Here is a 17,877-nt window from a genome sequence, read left to right as displayed (position 1 = left end):
ATATATGACACATGACACAGATACATGACACTACCATTGTTGTAGATGTAAATTGTTAAACTCTTAACTACTTCCTACTACATGTTCCATCGAATTTATGCGACTAAAGGGTTTATACAAATAGTTCAGACAGAATCTTAATCAGTCTGAAAATAATTCTACCATCTTTGGAATGGGATAAACATACTTGCATTTCAGAACCAGGGTGTTATTTGATGGTAGATTTAGGCAAAAGGTTTCCAGACAAGAGGTCATTTTCAGAAGGACTCTATAAGGGACTAAAGATCTCCTTTTTCTTAATGGATTTGGCGCCAAAAAAATCAACCATCTCATAAATATTATAGTATTTCGTTAGTCTAGTGTTTTGGCAAATTACAAATAGGTACATGGGCGTCCCTACTACTGTTTTCTCATAAGTTATGATTGATATTTGTATCATATCCTTTTGGAACTAATTAAGATGTTTTTTTTTAATTGCGCAGGTGCAGTCAGCCGATATTTTTGGTAATATGAAATATTTATAGTCTCCATGTGGCGTCTTCATCTGTTCATTTAAATGTGGTGATTTAGTGAAATTTTGCAATAATGTTAACTCCTACCATGCTATTAGTTATCGATTTTATGAAAAAAATATCAAAAGGAATATCAAAAGTGACGTCAGCTCATGACTGCCTTTTTCAAGTATTGTTTTCACTTAAAAACTTTCCATATCTCTCTCACTGGTCAAGCCATGGTATTCATTCCCTTTTTAACCTTAGTATTTTCACATTTCACATCCGGGCCAGGACATCTTGTACTTGAAGACTCAAGCCCACATTTTTTTTTTTTTTTTTCAGGAACATCTCTCAAAGAAAACGTCCACATATTAATATTGTTTCTCGTCTTTCCATGGACAGAGCAATGGTATAGGTAAATGTGCAGTTGACCTTCCCTCATGACCTCTTTTCGACTTGCCATGAAATAGTGTGTCTTTAAATCAGTGCTTTGAGGAAATACGAGCCATACATTATTAATTTTTTTTTATCTCTTGACTAGCTGTTTCAAAACATCTATGTATCCAGATTTCATGAAAATGTCAGATCTATACATCATCCTTTTATCCATATATTTTTAAGGGATATTGAATTGGGAATCCATCAGAATATCCAAGGGTTGCAAATTAACAGAAGCGTTTATGAATTAGGAACAATTGGTAGCACTGCTTCCACGCAATAAGGAACGCCGGTTATATTAATTTGATTAAAACTTTCATGATATTTAATCTTTGTATTTCCTACTGACGAAACACTTTGATCATTCAATAGTAATAACTTGCAAAGATAACTGAGGAAAAATACTGAATGAAACTTAAATATGTCTGGTTTATTTGTTTCTCTTTTTCCCCAAAAAATTGAATTGCTATCTTTACTCCAAAGAAAATTCCTAATTGCGCGCATGTGATACAAAATCATTCACAATCCTTCTTACATGACATTGCTTAGCACGCGAATTTTGAATCGATTTTCTATAATGGAAAGATAAACAGTTTTAGAATCTTTTCAACCTTGATCCAATGGAATCTTATGTTTCGAGACACTATACAAACCTTGAACTTTTCACGGCTCGAATTATTAGTATTCTTTTCTTCGTAAAATAACACCGGTTATTTTTGTAAATTCTAAGATGTTCCACAGTATATGTTTTAGATATTACAGAAACTGTAAGTAAATCATATTATATGTATAAAAAATCATGGTAAACATACCTTTTTGTAAACGAATTAAGTTTTTTTTTTATGTACCTATTGAACAGGTAGATTGATAAGCATATCTATTAACAGTATCGGGGCTTTATGTCGTTATCATTTTCATATACATATATGTGTTTCTTTCACCGTTAATAATATATATTTATATATTTCATATCTGTATGCACGAACATGTAAGATTTATATTGTTATGTATTGACTTGGTGACGGAAAATTACACTTATCCTGTTACTAAACGCAGCTTTATCGCTCATAGTAACATTTGATAAGGCTTTATTTTTTGTCTTCTGATAATTTCTCATGTAAATTCGGTGTATATAATCTTACATATATATATTTTAATTGTCTAAAATATATTCTTCTTCTTCTTCTTCCTCTTCAGAGTGCATGATATATATTGCCGTATGACATGTATTTATTTAAATAATAGATATATGAACGATTCAATATGAAAATGATAACTCGGTAACTCAGTGATGTAACCAAAATACAAGGTTGATACATATATATCATTCTCAAGAATACCAGTCCTATTTTTCTGTACATTCATCAAAACCAAAACCCCTGAATGATAGTAACACAAATATCAATAGCTATCAACGATTCAAAAACAATAAAAAAAACACTTAACAGACACCGGTAACTGATAACCTCCGCACTGGCAACTCGAGGTCCGCCGTGTATAAAAAGGCGCGAATCCGGCAGATCGTTCCCTGTTAGTCAGACCTTCTCCTTGAGTGAACTACCGCCGGATCGAACACCATCCACCATGACTTCCAAGCCAGCATACAAAGTCGGTGGGTGTCTCTTCGGCATTGCAGTGGGTGTGCCTTGTCCGGTGGCAATGCGCAGGTGACTGACAGTGCCAGGGGGAAGGGGGGGAGGGGAGGACAGGCGATGACAGGCCCGGAGGCATGGGTGTCACGCCGGACCGGCCTGCCTGGCGTGGCATGGCATGGCGGCGCCGCGGGATGGCTTTCGCTCCCTGGGACTCGCCTTTCAACCCTTTCACGGCCTTATCAGCTGATTGCGGGATTGCAGGAGTGTTCCCAGCTGGTGTGGGTATTGGGGGAGACGCCCTGCAACACCTGGGGGTGATGTAGGTCTATGCAAGAAGGTGTGTTTGCTGCGTTGATGATGACTGTTGATACCTGCTCCTTGTTTTGTTCGAAATTTGAAAAACCGCGAGTTTTATGATCTTTGGACTTGGTTTGTTTGTTTGTTTGTTTGTGGGATGTGACCTTGCAGATCTTTACGGGGTGGAGGCCTTGTTTAGCCGGGTAGTGCTGGGCATTAATATTCATAGTTTGTTGTTTTTGAACATGAAGCATTAGTGAAGGATTGATCTAATTTTTTTTTTTTTTTTTGCAATCAAAACAAATTTCAGGGACTTTGTCAGTTGCTAACATGGACTTGCAAGGAATTCAGGCTTTCATGAAGAGCAATTAATTAAAGGAAACTCATAGAAAACATCTTCTTAAAATAGATAGTACTTGAGACATGTGCTCCAGTTATTTTAAGAATAAGTTGCAGTTCAATCCTAACTTTGAAAATCTCTTCAGCCGACATCAACCTTGCCGACTTCGGCCGCAAGGAGATCGTCATGGCCGAGAAGGAGATGCCAGGGCTCATGAGCCTGCGCCAGAAGTACGGCGCCGAGAAGCCCCTGAAGGGCGCTCGCGTCGCTGGCTGCCTCCACATGACCATCCAGACTGCAGTGCTCATCGAGACCCTCGTAAGTAGCAAGCGTCCTTTGATGACGTTGCCTCTTTGGTTCTGTTTTAGCCGTTCCTAATCTGATATTTTGTTGATTTCCATGTAGTTGGATGTAAATTATAAGAAAGCCGATGTTGATTTTTTAAAAATTCCCCACCCGCAGACCGAACTTGGCGCAGAGGTTCAGTGGTCTTCTTGCAACATCTTCAGCACGCAAGATCATGCTGCCGCTGCCATTGCCAAGACCGGCGTGCCCGTGTACGCCTGGAAGGGTGAAACCGACGAAGAATACATTTGGTGCATCGAGCAGACCATCTATTTCCCCGACGGCAAGGTAAGGGTGCTTGGGAGATTGTGTGTGCATGTTGCAAATATTTTATTTATTTTTTTTGCAAATATAGAGTATGAGATTTAGAATTCAAATATGACCATTATTATTTGACAAGCCATTGGGTGTGAGTTTGAATTTGATTTATTCTTTAGATGAAAGTAAGACCATATAAGATTCTCATCATTATTCTATTATAATTTTTATAGTTATTTTTTAATGTAATCTCCTTTTCCGTTTCCTAGCCCCTGAACATGATCCTCGATGACGGTGGCGACTTGACCAACCTCGTTCACGAGAAGTACCCCCAGCTCTTGGCCGACATCAAGGGTCTCTCCGAGGAAACCACCACGGGAGTGCACAACCTGTACAAGATGATGCGCGAGGGCAAGCTCAAGGTCCCTGCCTTCAACGTCAACGACTCCGTTACCAAGGTACGTGTGTGGTTGTTCTTGTAATCTGGAATAGGGTGTTTTCCGAGATCGTTCTCGGAAAGTAGAGTAGGTTGAAATGACAATTTTAGAATGGATCGTGACTGTGTAAGATGAGGAAAACTTTTTTTTTTTTTTTTTTCTTCCTAAACTCTTAACCCAATCCCGACGGGCCTAGCAAGAAGTGGCAACCCCCTACGCCGGGCCTATGCAATATTGCATCGGGAAAGTCACACTGGTGTGTCACCCCTGTCATCAGGCATTTAGCCATGTCACACGGGTGTGACACACCGTCATCATTGAGTTAAGAGCAAAATATTGGAGCAACATGTGCTCAAGGACAATGGCGACAAAAAAAAAAGAGAGAAAAAAAATGGGGATTAACAAATTGTCATTTCATTAGATCTTAATTCGATATCTTAAAATACTATATTTTTTTTTATATTGACTTGTCTACAATTGTTAAGATTACATGAAGTATCTTATACCTGGTTGAGTTAAGCAAGAAACCATTCATGGTATTGGTTGCTTATCTGTGATAAATGTTTGCAGATGTGTATGTATTGTTTATAAAACTTGTAGTTGACTGAAGTTATATGTAACTGACATTTCCGTTAGTTTACTGTAGATATCAGAAGTAAACTTCATTTTGCAGTTATTAAACTTAAAACCATATTTTCATTTATAAAATGTGTTCAGCCATAAATGATTTGCCAAAAACTATCATCAGTTTCTAGTTAAGAGTCTACCATTTTTTAAGGGTAGATTTTTCATTAATAGATTTTAAAAAAATGTGTATGGATGTATCCCCAAGTTCTTTTATATAATGATGCAATGTAAGAGTTAATGATTTCAACATAATTCCCTTGTTATTCATTCAAACAAAGTATCCCCTTGCAATATAAGGGTAAATACATTACTTATGTATATTATTCCCTTTTAAAATGTTGATGAAGATGCATGAATGTTTGCAAGTGAAGTTTTATAAATAATCAGGAAGACCAAGTTAATTGTATGTAATTTCAAAGCATGTTCTAGCGGACAAGCAAACAAGCTTTTTCAGCAAGTTTAGAAAATTTATGAAATGAGTAAAATTGTGTAATTTTATCTTTGCAGAGCAAGTTCGACAACCTCTACGGTTGCCGTGAGTCTCTCACCGATGGCATCAAGCGTGCCACAGACATCATGCTGTCTGGCAAGACCTGTGTTGTGGCTGGTTATGGTGATGTAGGCAAGGGCTCCGCACAGTCTCTCAAGGCTTTCGGCTCTCGTGTCATCATCACTGAAATTGACCCCATCAATGCTCTTCAGGCAGCTTGTGAAGGTTACCAGGTAAGCTGTTTCCTCTCTTCAAGGATTGTATTTAGACATTGGAACAGCTGGAAGATGTTCAGAAACTTTTTGACTTGTGGGTTTAATTTAATTTGATTTGTTATTCTCTAATAGGTAACCACCATGGAGGAAGCCATCAAGCAGGGTGCATCCATTTTCGTGACCACGACCGGTTGCCGTGACATCATCACAGCTGAGCACTTCAACTCCATGAAGGACGACTCTATCGTGTGCAACATTGGCCACTTCGACATTGAAATCGACGTGAAATGGCTCGACGACAACTGTGTCGAGAAGGTGAACATCAAGCCCCAGGTTGACAGGTACCTCCTCAAGAATGGAAACCACGTCATCCTCCTGGCCGAAGGTCGCTTGGTCAACCTTGGCTGTGCTATGGGACACCCCTCCTTCGTGATGTCCAACTCCTTCACCAACCAGGTCCTGGCCCAGATTGAGCTGTGGACCAAGCCTGGCCAATATCCTATTGGTGTTCACTTCCTGCCCAAGAAGCTTGATGAGGAGGTGGCCCGTCTCCATCTCGACCACCTTGGCGTCAAGCTGACCAAGCTGTCCTCGGCTCAGTCTGAGTACTTGGGACTACCTGCAGAGGGACCTTTCAAGCCAGAGCATTATCGTTATTAAATTCCCTAAGTACAATTCTGTTGTAAAGCCCAAGTCTTTAAATTTGTAAATTTGTTTTGTGCTAGTCCTTTTTCCTCGGTGAAATTTGATTTCAGAATTGTCTATTTTGAGCTTAAGGGATCTTGGAATGATAGTCAGTTAACAGCAATGGATGCCTTGCAAGAAGAAAGTTTACAATGGCACCCTACAGAATTTCAAGCCCTTCTAGCTCTTTGGGTGATACAGCTGTGTGAATGAGTTTGATGAGTGTATGCTGGAATGAAGGTCAAAGTTGTTAAACTTTGATGAATAAACAATTTTTGTAAGTATTTATTTTATTACACCCATGTTCTGTATACTTTGTATAGATTCATAAATATTTGTTCCTTGTTAACCTGCCTTGAAAGATAACAGAACTGGAAATCATAAATTCCATTTGATAGTACACCATGAATCACTGTGCAACATGACAAGAACCAGAAGAAAAAATGAAGGGAGCTTTATGACAGTAGCCTATGAAATGATAATCTTGAGTATCAGTCTTGTCATGTATCAGCTGTTTGAATTTTCAGCTTGTCTTGTCATGTCATCTGGCATTAATAGGTAAGTTTATTTCAAAATAAAGCTTTGTTAGATCTAGACTTGGGATATCCTTCAATCAGAAGCATATAAATAGTAGATATTAAATATATGAAAAGCCAAAGGTGGACACCAAGTCTATAAAAAGGGGTAGAACAATGGCAGGAAAGACTGAAGAAAGACAAGATTTTTGGGAAAAAAAAAAAAGAGGTGGGGAGTAAGAAAAAAAATATTTAAATGCCATAAGAGTAAGGGTAGAATAAGTATTCATATTTTGCAACTGAATTACACTGTTATTACTTTAATTGCACAATCATTACAAAAAGTAATGTAATGGCTATCTAGGATCTCAAAATCACAGATCTATGAATGAAGATGGAAATGCCATCTTATCCTTCAGGCTGTCCAGACAACTGGAAAATGCCTGATGAGCATTGTTACCAAATCACTTTCTGATTCTCTAGTTTTGATGATGGGGAGAGGAATTAATGATGTGATTTATGTCATAAGTAAAAAGCACTGAAATGTCCATACCCATAACTTGGGGAGTTCATGGTGAGAATAACTTAACAAGTGTATCTGATTAGATGGAACCGGTGAGCACAATCTGATTGTGTGGATGGGGCCTCAAAATTTGGATATAATTTCATAGAAAATAGATTCTTAACCCATTGGTCGCGGTTTTAATAAAATATGTATGCAGTAGGATGGTGGGTTTACATTGTCTGGCACGGTGCCATCTGCGTCTATGACTGACTCTGCCTTGGCAGCAAATCATGCCATCCGCTGCTAATGGGTTAAAAGGTAATAAAGACTGCAAATAAAACAAGACGTGTGGAAATTCTTTTACTAAATATGCATTTAAAATTCACACTAATTGTGTTTATACTTTTTCTTCATACAAAAAAATTAATATATGCTCTAAAACAATATAATATTCCTCTGAAACACTCTACACAATTCTTGAAAGAGAAAATAAATATACTTTTTAAGTCAATATGTTCATACAATTTGCATCACATCAGAAGTTTTTCAATTAATATGTGGAATTACAGAAGTAGATATTCAACTACATAGCTGGCAGGAAGATAATGCAACGTACATATATAACCTTAGCCCATAAACACCACTATATGGATGGAGATAAGGAAATACATTATATATAAAAACTATATCTGGAATATCATACAACATTTGTGCTGTTTCAATATTACAATTTGGTTTACTCAAAAAGTACCATTAGATGTACATCTGTTTACCAGGTAAAGGTAATAAACAGGATGGAACAGAAGACAACTTTCATTATCAATCTATGTGTTATACCCTGATAACATTTTAGTGCAAAGAATTACCAATCTAAACAAAACCCAAAGATCACAAAGTCTTAAAAAAAAAAAAAAAAAAAAAATCTTATCACATGATCTTTTTCGTTTAATGAAAAGATTAAATGAAACATGATGAATGGACTTTTCTGAACTAGAGGAATGCTCCTATAAATTTTGCCTTATAATGAATAAAGAATAAATCAATCTTAGTGTCCATGGTAATCTCATTATGCTGATTAAAAAACAAAAAACAAAAGCAAATTTTTTTTTTGGTCTCTTCTGCCAAGACCAAGTCAAGATGCCAGTGAGAATGAAGTCGATTTCAATGGATTGTGATTGGTAACGACAATTATTGCTCAAACTTTCTAACCACGGGTGATTGTTCCTGATATTAAGTAGGAGTCTCAAGAATTTTTTACAGCCAGCCATGACTTTTTATAACTGAAATCATACCGGGACCAAAAGTCTTGAGAAGTGACACTGATATAAAAATGATGATGATGTAGATACTGTATCTGCCTAAATAGAAAAAGTAGCGCTTGGTATATGAGCACTTCTTACATTCTGAAAAAAAAAGAAAAAAAGAAAAAGAGAGGAAACATTCAAATTTCCGACCCTGTTGAGATATCGTATGTAGATTTACAACTATTTATTTTTAGCCAAGTCTCAAGCACTTTCACCATCATAAATAATTTCAAAATGGATAACCATACATCCATAAGAATTAACAACACATCTCGAACTTATCCAGATTTTTTTAAGGAAGAAATCTATAAATAAAAATATAATGATGATGAGCATCTTAAAATCTAACAATACAAGGACAGCCAATTTTCTTTTGCTGCGAATAGAACATCGTCATACATAAATAAAAAACAAATAAATATTTCATTATATACATAGTATCAAAATATACAATCAAACTGTGCATAACTGTGTTCTCTATGGCATTTAAGTATGTACAGAAAAACAACAACAAAAACAAATCAAACAAGAAAAAAAAAAGAAAAAAGAAAAAAAAGAAAAAAAGAAAAAAAAAAAAAAAGAGAAGAAAAGTGATGTATTCTCTCACAGTGAAATATGGCACACAGTTAATATGAAATCAACGTGCGTACACAACCAGTTTTTGTCTTCAACTGACTCGTCAAAGGACCAAGCCGCAATTTTTTTCTTCTGAAAATGTAGAGGAGCTGATCTGTGTAATATTGCACTGAGAAACAGGATGATATTTGTCACTCCTTCTGTTGCTTCTCTCTCTTTCTTAGCGACTTTGTTTTATTGTCGGAGGAGGGCATCGATCTGAAATAAAAAATAAACAGGGTCTCAGTAATTAAAATAACATTCGACTTCCTTCCTTGATATCTACTTCGAATGTGTTCTTATCTCATTTACCAACCCGATTCTTACCTGAGCCTTATACATCTCCTTCACGTCTGCCAAGTCGAGACGCAGCTCCTCCACCTCCTCCACCTTCTCTCCGTGCATCTGTTGAGATAATACAATCAATATCACTCATACTATTACATTTATGTGTAATGGAAGAGAAGAAGAAGAAAAGGGTTACTCTCTCAGTGCATTGGTTGATGGTGAAAGATTTTCTTGGTCTAAGAAATATGAAAATAAGAATTCTATAAATTAACAGAAGTTTAATTTAAATGGCATCTTCTTATATCATAATGCTCATACACAAAACTGAACAATCTATACAGGAACTAATCCAACTTCTTGCATCTTGTACACATATCCCTTGAAGACTCACCTGCAATAGAGCATTGTATTTTTGCTCCATGTCTGTATATTGTGCTTTGAGTCTCTCAAAGTCCTGCACTTTGGTTTGGAGTGTTTCGATCTGCCTTGTCATTGAGACGAGCTCTTGAGCCAGGGATTCACGCTGAGCCTCATATCTTGTTACTTCGCTGTGAAGGTGGTGGACCTCGCCTGAAGATTTTATATTGAATTAGGTGGATTGCAGGACATGCATTAGGGGTGGAATTTCATGAGGCTTGGATTTTTTTTTTTTTTGCATTATTTCATTCAAAAGTGAAGATATGATACAATTCAAAACAATCTCTCAACACAGGCACAGAGACTGCTAAAAAGTGAAAAGAAAGTAAATAAAATCACAGACAAATATCCCACCTTCTCTCTGCCGTAGTTGTGAAGTAAGAGCCTCGACTGTCGCAGTGGCATTTCCTCTCATGGATTCATAGAGGGATGTTCCCCGGGACCATCCTGACTCGAACACTTCATCCTGCAATGCACAAGGAGAACGTTACATTCATCAGCAAGTAGTGATTATCAAGTACAGGTTTTATAATTGCCGCTGAGAGACAGCGACTAGACTCACATGAGATGGAAGGAAAGCAAAAGGAAGGCACGTGAGAAAACTCATATAACACAAATGAGAAATGAAAAAGAAAAGAAGAAACAAAACACAGGCAAAAACAAAACAAAACAAACAGCAACACATGAACAGGGAATCCTTTCCTCCACCACGACCTACCCCCCACTGAGATCCGGAGAAGGACTCGTTCAGAGAGCCGGTCATGGACAGGCGAGACAGAGAAGGGGTTGGGGAGGAGCGAGGAGTGCTCGTGCGACTCTCCCCCGCGCCGCTCGCCGCCTGGATCAGCTTGCGGTCGCGTTCTTTCACCTGCTCCTGAAGGGCCGACGTTTTCTTCTTCTCTGCCGTCAGTGCCGTCTTCTCGATCTCCAGCTGCTGCTCCAGGCTGTCTCTCTCCCGTTTCACTTCCCGGATCTCGTCGGCAAAGGATGTCTTGAGGGCTAGTATTTGGGTGTTCTCTCTGTGAAGTAGACTCAAATCAATTAAAAATGAACTGGATAGCCAATAGCCTCTAGTGCAATAGACCATTAGACTTATGCATCTATAACACACATATTCTCTCTTTTTCTCTCTCTCTCTCTCAAAATATACATACATAAATATAGATAATGGTATTCAAATTTCATGAAAAATACAATTCCCTGTTGTATTTTTGGTTAAAAGTAATATATAAATGTATGTGTGTATGTGTGTGTGTGTGTATATGTGTGTGTGTGTGTGTGTGTGTGTGTGTGTGTGTGTGTGTGTGTGTGTGTGTGTGTGTGTGCATGTGTGTAAATGTGTATGCATGTACTTGTGTGTACTTGTTTGTGCATGTGTGTGCATGTGTGTATACTTGTGTGCAAGTCTGTGTACATGTGTGTATACATTTGTATGTACATTTGTGTGCATGTGTGTATATTTGTGTGAGTGTGTGCATGTGTGTGTACAATTGTGTGTACATTTTTGTGCATGTGTGTATATTTGTGTGCATGTGTGTGTGTTTGTGTGCATGTACTTGTGTGTACTTGTTTGTGCATGTGTGCAAGTCTGTGTGCATGTGTGTGTACATTTGTATGTACATTTGTGTGCATGCATGTGTGTATATTTGTGCGAGTGTGTGCATGTTTGCATGTGTGTATAATTGTGTGTACATTTGTGAGAGTGTGTGTGCATTTGTGTGCACATATATGGGTGCATGTGCATGTGAGCTTGTGCCTGTCTGCATATACTCCCCAAAAAACAAACTAGAAAAAATAAATCTTTGCTTGCATGTATGCTTGTACCCAAACCTCTATCAGCTATGCAAAACAACCTCTGGACACACTTACAAGCAAGCAAATCAACATCGGCTTCCCCATACACATCGCAAAATACAAAATAAACAGACAAAGATACGAGAAGTAAACAAAACTGCCACTTACTTGGATCGCGTTTCCGCCAACGAGTTCATTTTCGAAGTGAGGATTTCCAGCTCGGAGGAAAGCTTCGTGTTTTCAGCTTGTAAGTTGGCCACCTATGGAGAGAGAGAGAGAGAGAAAGAGATGAGAAAAAAAAAAGAAAAGAGGAAAGAAAAAGGAGAAAAAGAAAAGGAATGAGGTAGAGGGAGGAGGAGGAGGTGGAGGAGGAGGAGGAGGAGGTGGAGGGAGAGGGGGAGGAAGAAGAAGAGATAAAGGAAAAGGAAGAGAAAGAATAAGAATAGGAATAAGAATAATATGAAAAAAGAGTAGTGGAAGAGAAAGAAGAAGACAAAGACAAAGGGGAATAGGAAAAAGAGGAACAACAACAACAAAAATGATAATAAAATAAAAGAAGAGGATGAAAAAGAAGAAAAAGAAGAAGAAAAAAAAGAGGAGAGGTGGAAGAGGAAAGAAGACAAAAGACCCCCGCCAAGGAACCACCTTGTCGTGGCGCGGGGGCTTGAACTCCTTTCTTGGACAAGCCCGCTCTGAATTTGGCCAGTCTCTCTGTCCCGTTGAGGTGACCTTCTAGCGGTGGGTTCTCTGAGGAGGGATGACTAAGTGTTCCTAGGTGCTGATCTAGTAGGTGGGGTCGCACCCCCCCTGGTCCTCCCCCCAAGGGGGCCTACACCTACCCACGTGTTTGCCGTGCGTGGTGCCCCTGTGCGCTGGGAGACGGGAGTCCTGGAGGTTGAGCGATGCCGTGTATGAGTACGCCCTGCGGCTAGCAACACGCCTCTTTGGTCCTCTATTCCAGCAAGACGGGTGGCCTGATCTCGACTCGGTTAGGTCAATCGGCTGGTCTCTCTTGTGAGCTAGGCTAGGGTCAAGTAGCTCCTGCCTTGCAGGCAATCGCATGGTCTTGAGAGTGCCATTAACGCGAGGCCGGGGTTGCGTATATCCTCCCACCACCCCTGTGGCTCCTGAGCATGGACTCATACAAAGCTTCCCCTTGTTGGACTCCGTGGTGGGTGGGGGCGTGGGAGGATGAAACGAACCGCTTATTACATGGCATCCATAACTCGTAAACCCATGACTGACATCCCTGTTGACGAACCTTGCATGAAGATGACAAAGGCTGTCACCTTAGACCCCTTCGAGGGCTTTGATGACAAAAGGGAAAAGATGGGCAGGGATCTGGCGTCGGTCCAGGAAAAACCCACCCAAGTACCTCGGGCTGGACCCTCCAAACCAACCCCAGGCTCTGACAAATCTCTGGCGTCGGTCCAGACGAGAAGTCAAACAAAAAATGGAAGCCAGACAGGACCCTCCAACCCTACTGGCCCCACTGGCAAAACTCCGGCGTCGGTTCGGAGAAGAGGCAAACGACCTCGGACGGCTTCGGACTCAGAGGGCGAGTCTGCAGCCCCAAGTCGGTTCCCCCAGTTTAGGGTTCCTCCTAAACCGGAAGGATTCGACAATGCCTACCAGATGGTACGGGCTCTGGAAACCCAGAGACAGTGCCGTCTGACGATTAGAATTGCCAGAGACAATGGCATGATAATCGTTCCAAAGGACCAAGCCACCCTCACCTTCCTCCAGAAGACTGACAAGCTCCTGGATGGGCGGAAGGTGAGGAAGAGAGGAAGTCCAAGATGGTGCTTCTTGGCTTTCCTCTGATGTATGACCTCGAGGTCATCACCGCACATTCCAAGGTGGTGGGTGCTTCTCGACTTTTGAAAGGGAAGCACCCAACCAGACAAGTCCTGGTCACTTTGGAGGGAGCTCCAGTTGCGTCCTTGGATCTTGGCAATTGGGGCTCTTACAGACTCAGGACATACATCCCAGACCCGCTCCGATGCTTCACGTGCCAGAAGTACGGACACCACAATGCCACTTGCTCTGCAAAGCCGAAATGTGGTGTCTGTAGTCAGGCACACAGAACTGAGGTGTGTCTCAAAGCACACAAAGATGGCAAGCGAGACATCACTGCCAAGTGCCCAAACTGCCATAAAAAACACCACGACTGGAGCCTCGGATGTTCTGTCAGAAAGGAAGAGGCTCTTCAGCGGCAAGAGATCGTTGCAAAACGACCAGACTTTGTTCCCGCCCCTCTAGGCACGTATGTCTGGGGGCAGAACAAAGGGGTAAGGGCTCCCCCCCCTCCTAAGAGGAAGGAAGCACCGCCCAAAGCGAAACCAGCACCGGACGCCTCCAACACAAAAGAGTTCCCGGTGCTGGTGGATGTTCCAAGTCGGAAACAGACCCGGAAGGGTTCTGGGAACACCTCAAAGGCTACCCCAAGAGCGGAGAGTCCGACTTTGTTCACAGAGAAGGACTTGACGCTCCTGCTGAAGACAGTTGTCACAGCAGTTGCGACAGCATTGGGAAGGACCAGCGAGGAGACGGAGAAGGCAGTCGAGATAGCCATGACGGCAATGACTCAGACCGTCAATGCCCTGAAGGAAAAGGACATGAGGCCCAAGGCCACAACTCCTCCTCCAACTCAGGGCGAGACTCCTTCTCCCACCCCAACTCAGGGCGAGACCTGTCTCCCCGACAAACCTGCGGCCAAGACCACACTGGCAGAGCCTGCGCCCAAACCCCAAAGGGTGAGGAAGCCACGGCCACCCAAAAAGAAGGCCAAGGCGACCAGGAATACTCCACCTCCCAGGAGACCCAGCCCTTCCAACTCGACCTGTCCTGACGACAGCGACGAGTCAAGTGAGGAAATCACACTCAGTGTGGAACTCACCAAGGAGTTGTCAGACTCCGAAATGTCTGACGTTACCCACACGGGGGCGTCGGACACAGAGACCGAATACCTTGACGTCAATGACTTAGTGAACGCAGACAAGCACTATGGCCACTAACTTAAGCATACTGCAGTGGAACATCAACAGCTTCTCCCCTAGGGCCGCCCTTCTCCACGCGATCGTGCGATCTCGGAACATTGATGTTGTCATGCTCCAAGAGACGCTAACAGGGGAATCTGTACGCTTCTCGGGATATCATCCCTTTGTGCTACCGAGTACGCAAGGTACCAGAGGCCTGATTACCCTTGTGAAGTCGACTATCCCCTGCTCCCTGATTGCCGATCCTGGGCAGTGCGGAGAAGGTGTCGAATCCCTTGCTGTTGAGATCCATTTGGCCGGGGGTCCTCTCAAGCTGTACAATGTATACAGTAGGCCAAACTGTAGGGGCTTAGATATCAGTGAAGCCTGTGCTGCTGCAGCACATGAGCTAATTCTCATAGGGGGGGACTTTAATGCCCACCACCCCATACTGGCTCCCACTCAGAGACGTGATATGGCAGGCTGCCATATAGCCGAGGTGCTAGAGTCATGCCCAGAGATTGCTCTTCTCAACAGCCAGGAGCCTACGCATGTTGGCGGGGGGGTCCTTGACCTCACCTTTGTCACTGCGGCCCTGGTCGAGAGAATTAGTTGGTCTGTGGACAACACTGCCACGAGCGATCATTATGGGATAGTCACCACCATCTTGGATGCTGGCCCGGCACCCATGCCCCAGCACAATCCTCGATGGAAGGTGGAAAGAGCCAACTGGAAAGCCTTCCAGGAAGCTCTGGCCAAGTGCCTCAGAACCAGTGACTCCTCACTTAATGATAATGTGGATATACTTGAGGCCAGACTAGTAAATGCCATAGACGAGGCAGCCTCAGAAACCATCCCCAAAACTCGTCAGTGGTCCAGGTGTTTCAAGGACGCCTGGTACTACAATGATGAGATTAAGGAGGTCAACCACAGAATCAATATGTGCAGAAGACACTTTCGCAGACAGAGAACTCCCGAGAACCACACTCTTCTAAGAGAGGCTCTCAGGGATGCTCAGGAAACTGTTAAGAGGTTAAAGCAGGAAAAGTGGCTGGAGTGGTGTGAGTCCTTTGGCTACCAAACCTCCCTTTCAGAATTGTGGAACCGTATCAGACGGGCCACGAATCGCTCAGCCCCCAAAAAGACCCACCATGACCCGCGGTCGGAGGCGGAGAGACTGGCACTCGAGTTCTCTGCTAGAACAAGTAGCGTCGGACTACCAGCAGAGCTGAGGGCATGCCAAGAACAACTGCTTCCAGGCAGGCATGCCCTCATCAGAGAAAAGGCGGTCGAGCCTGATGATACAGATGCCATGTTCTCTCTGAGGGAATTACGGCGAACATACAAGACCAGTTCCCGGTCAGCCCCGGGTTGCGATGGGATCTCCCACCCCATCATCTCCCACCTAGGACATGAAGGTGAGCTTGCACTTTTGCATCTCATCAACAAGTCCTGGGAAACTTCCTCACTGCCACAGTGCTGGAAGAGGGCTGATATAATTCCCGTCCCCAAACCAAAGGAGCCGGGACGGTACCGCCCCATCTCCCTGCTTAGCTGTCTAGGAAAGACAGCAGAGAAAATGGTACTGAATCGGCTCCAATGGAAGCTGGGACCTCCACATGAACACCTACACGGGTTCACAAGGGGCAAGAGCACTACCCACAGCATGGCCACCTTACTGAGCACTGTCAGCAGCAGCAGCGCTGTCATTGTCTTCCTTGACCTGGAGAAGGCTTTTGAACTGGCAAACCCGTTAGCCATTCAGGAGATCCTGATCCGCAAGGGAATCAAAGGCAGGCTGCTTGCCTGGATTGGCGATTACTTTCGGAACAGAACTGCCAGAGTGAAGTTCCAAGGTCACCTTTCCAGGCATTTGCCTCTGGAGAATGGCACCCCTCAAGGAGGGGTCCTTAGCCCGGCCCTGTTCAACATCCTCATGTTAAACATTCTCGACATTCCACTCCCAGTGGGGTGCACGATCATTTCATATGCAGATGATCTAGCAATTATCTCCACTGGGAGAAGAAATGTGAATCCAGTCAGAAAGGCCCAGCGTTGTCTGGACCTAATAACTGAGGAATGCTGCAGAGTCGGGCTTAAGATCTCAGCAGCCAAATCGAAGGCAATGGCGCTGAAACATGATGTCTGTGATCAAAGACTGCGAGTCCAAGGTCTAGAGCTTGAGTGGGTACACGTCTACCAATACTTGGGGGTATGGATCGATAAGAACCTCACCTTCCGCTCCGAGATCAAACATCTCTTAGACCGGACCAAGGCAAGGCTCTCTGTCATGAGAGCTCTGTCTGGGCGGCGCTTAGGGGCTGGACACCACGTACTAAGATCTTTTTACGTGCATGCTGTTCGTCCCATTGTGGACTACGCCTCTGTCGCCCTGATCACAGTAAAACCTGGACTCAGGAAAAGACTCGACATAATGCAAAACGAAGCCGCCAGGATTATTCTGGGTGCCCCTGGGTGGGCTAAGGTTACTAACCTCCTCCTGGAGGCCAAACTCTTTCCCCTGGACACCCGGATTGATCAGATGGCGGCCCAGTTCCTTGCAAATGTCCTACAGTCCCCACTGGACTCGCAGCTAAGACAGAGAGTGCAGCGTCGGCTTGCACAAAACCAAGAACTCTTTGCTAACAACACCTGGCTGTCTCAAACAACCAGAGTGCTGAAACGCTTTGAGCTCAAAGAGACACTACTGAGTAAGGGCATGGACCATCCCCACCCTGACTATGTCTCAGCCCCGCCGTGGGCACGATCCTTGATAGAGTTCTCTGTCATGAGTCTATCAAGAAGAAAAACGCAGTACTCACCGCCTCTATTGAAGGCTGAGGCGGAGAGGAACATTACAGCAATCACGCCGCTGAATAGTAAAACCTACTTCACGGATGGTTCTGTAGACCTCACCACCCGCACTGCAGGCGCCGGTTTTGCAGCAAGGGGCATAGAGAAAGCTATGCAGGTATCAGACAATGCCTCCTCGCTCCAGGCAGAGGCAGTAGCTATTATGGGAGCCCTAGCCCATGCAGCCCAGACGGACGGGCATGTTGTCATACACACAGACTCTAGGGCCGCCATTGACAGCCTGCAACAAAGCATGCCCCTTGATAACGTTTACCTGATAACCTCGATTCTCACCATTGCTCAGAGAATCCTGGATCAGGGAAGACGCATCATCATCAACTGGATCCCAAGCCATGTTGGTATTGAAGGGAATGACGTAGCTGACAGG

General features: G+C 42.9%; 2 protein-coding genes across 20 annotated transcripts in view; one reads left to right on the top strand and one right to left on the bottom strand.

The window, feature by feature from the left end:
• The first annotated feature begins 2,444 nt into the window (after positions 1 to 2,444).
• On the top strand, positions 2,445 to 6,501 carry Ahcy (adenosylhomocysteinase). Its single transcript, XM_043007067.2, has 6 exons — positions 2,445 to 2,544; positions 3,310 to 3,482; positions 3,627 to 3,797; positions 4,037 to 4,225; positions 5,339 to 5,554; positions 5,669 to 6,501. Exons 1-6 carry the CDS (start codon positions 2,517 to 2,519, stop codon positions 6,194 to 6,196), a joined length of 1,305 nt encoding a protein of 434 aa, XP_042863001.1. The 5' UTR covers positions 2,445 to 2,516; the 3' UTR covers positions 6,197 to 6,501.
• Positions 6,502 to 7,587: 1,086 nt separating this feature from the next.
• Tmf (TATA element modulatory factor) overlaps positions 7,588 to 17,877 on the bottom strand; it is a 44,421-nt gene continuing 34,131 nt past the window's right edge. For all 19 annotated transcript variants that reach the window (XM_043007132.2, XM_086532787.1, XM_086532792.1 and 16 more), the window contains 6 exons: positions 11,827 to 11,918; positions 10,583 to 10,883; positions 10,219 to 10,330; positions 9,839 to 10,017; positions 9,487 to 9,564; positions 7,588 to 9,378 (listed from right to left, as the gene is read on the bottom strand). In XM_043007132.2, the coding sequence (XP_042863066.2) occupies positions 9,355 to 9,378; positions 9,487 to 9,564; positions 9,839 to 10,017; positions 10,219 to 10,330; positions 10,583 to 10,883; positions 11,827 to 11,918 (786 nt within the window). In that variant the 3' untranslated portion in view covers positions 7,588 to 9,354. The remainder of the gene's footprint in view (positions 9,379 to 9,486; positions 9,565 to 9,838; positions 10,018 to 10,218; positions 10,331 to 10,582; positions 10,884 to 11,826; positions 11,919 to 17,877) is intronic.

The sequence above is a fragment of the Penaeus japonicus genome, unplaced genomic scaffold, assembly GCF_977035675.1.
Source record: "Penaeus japonicus unplaced genomic scaffold, GWHDUDI00000001_assembly GWHDUDI00000038, whole genome shotgun sequence".
Taxonomy (NCBI): domain Eukaryota; kingdom Metazoa; phylum Arthropoda; class Malacostraca; order Decapoda; family Penaeidae; genus Penaeus; species Penaeus japonicus.
This window is presented reverse-complemented; position numbering and strand designations above follow the sequence as displayed.

Coding starts and splice junctions, on each gene's coding strand:
- Ahcy (XM_043007067.2), top strand. CDS start 2,517: ATGACTTCCAAGCCAGCATACAAAGTCG. Junction 3,798..4,036: donor TCTATTTCCCCGACGGCAAG/GTAAGGGTGCTT, acceptor TCCGTTTCCTAG/CCCCTGAACATGATCCTCGA. Junction 4,226..5,338: donor TCAACGACTCCGTTACCAAG/GTACGTGTGTGG, acceptor TTATCTTTGCAG/AGCAAGTTCGACAACCTCTA.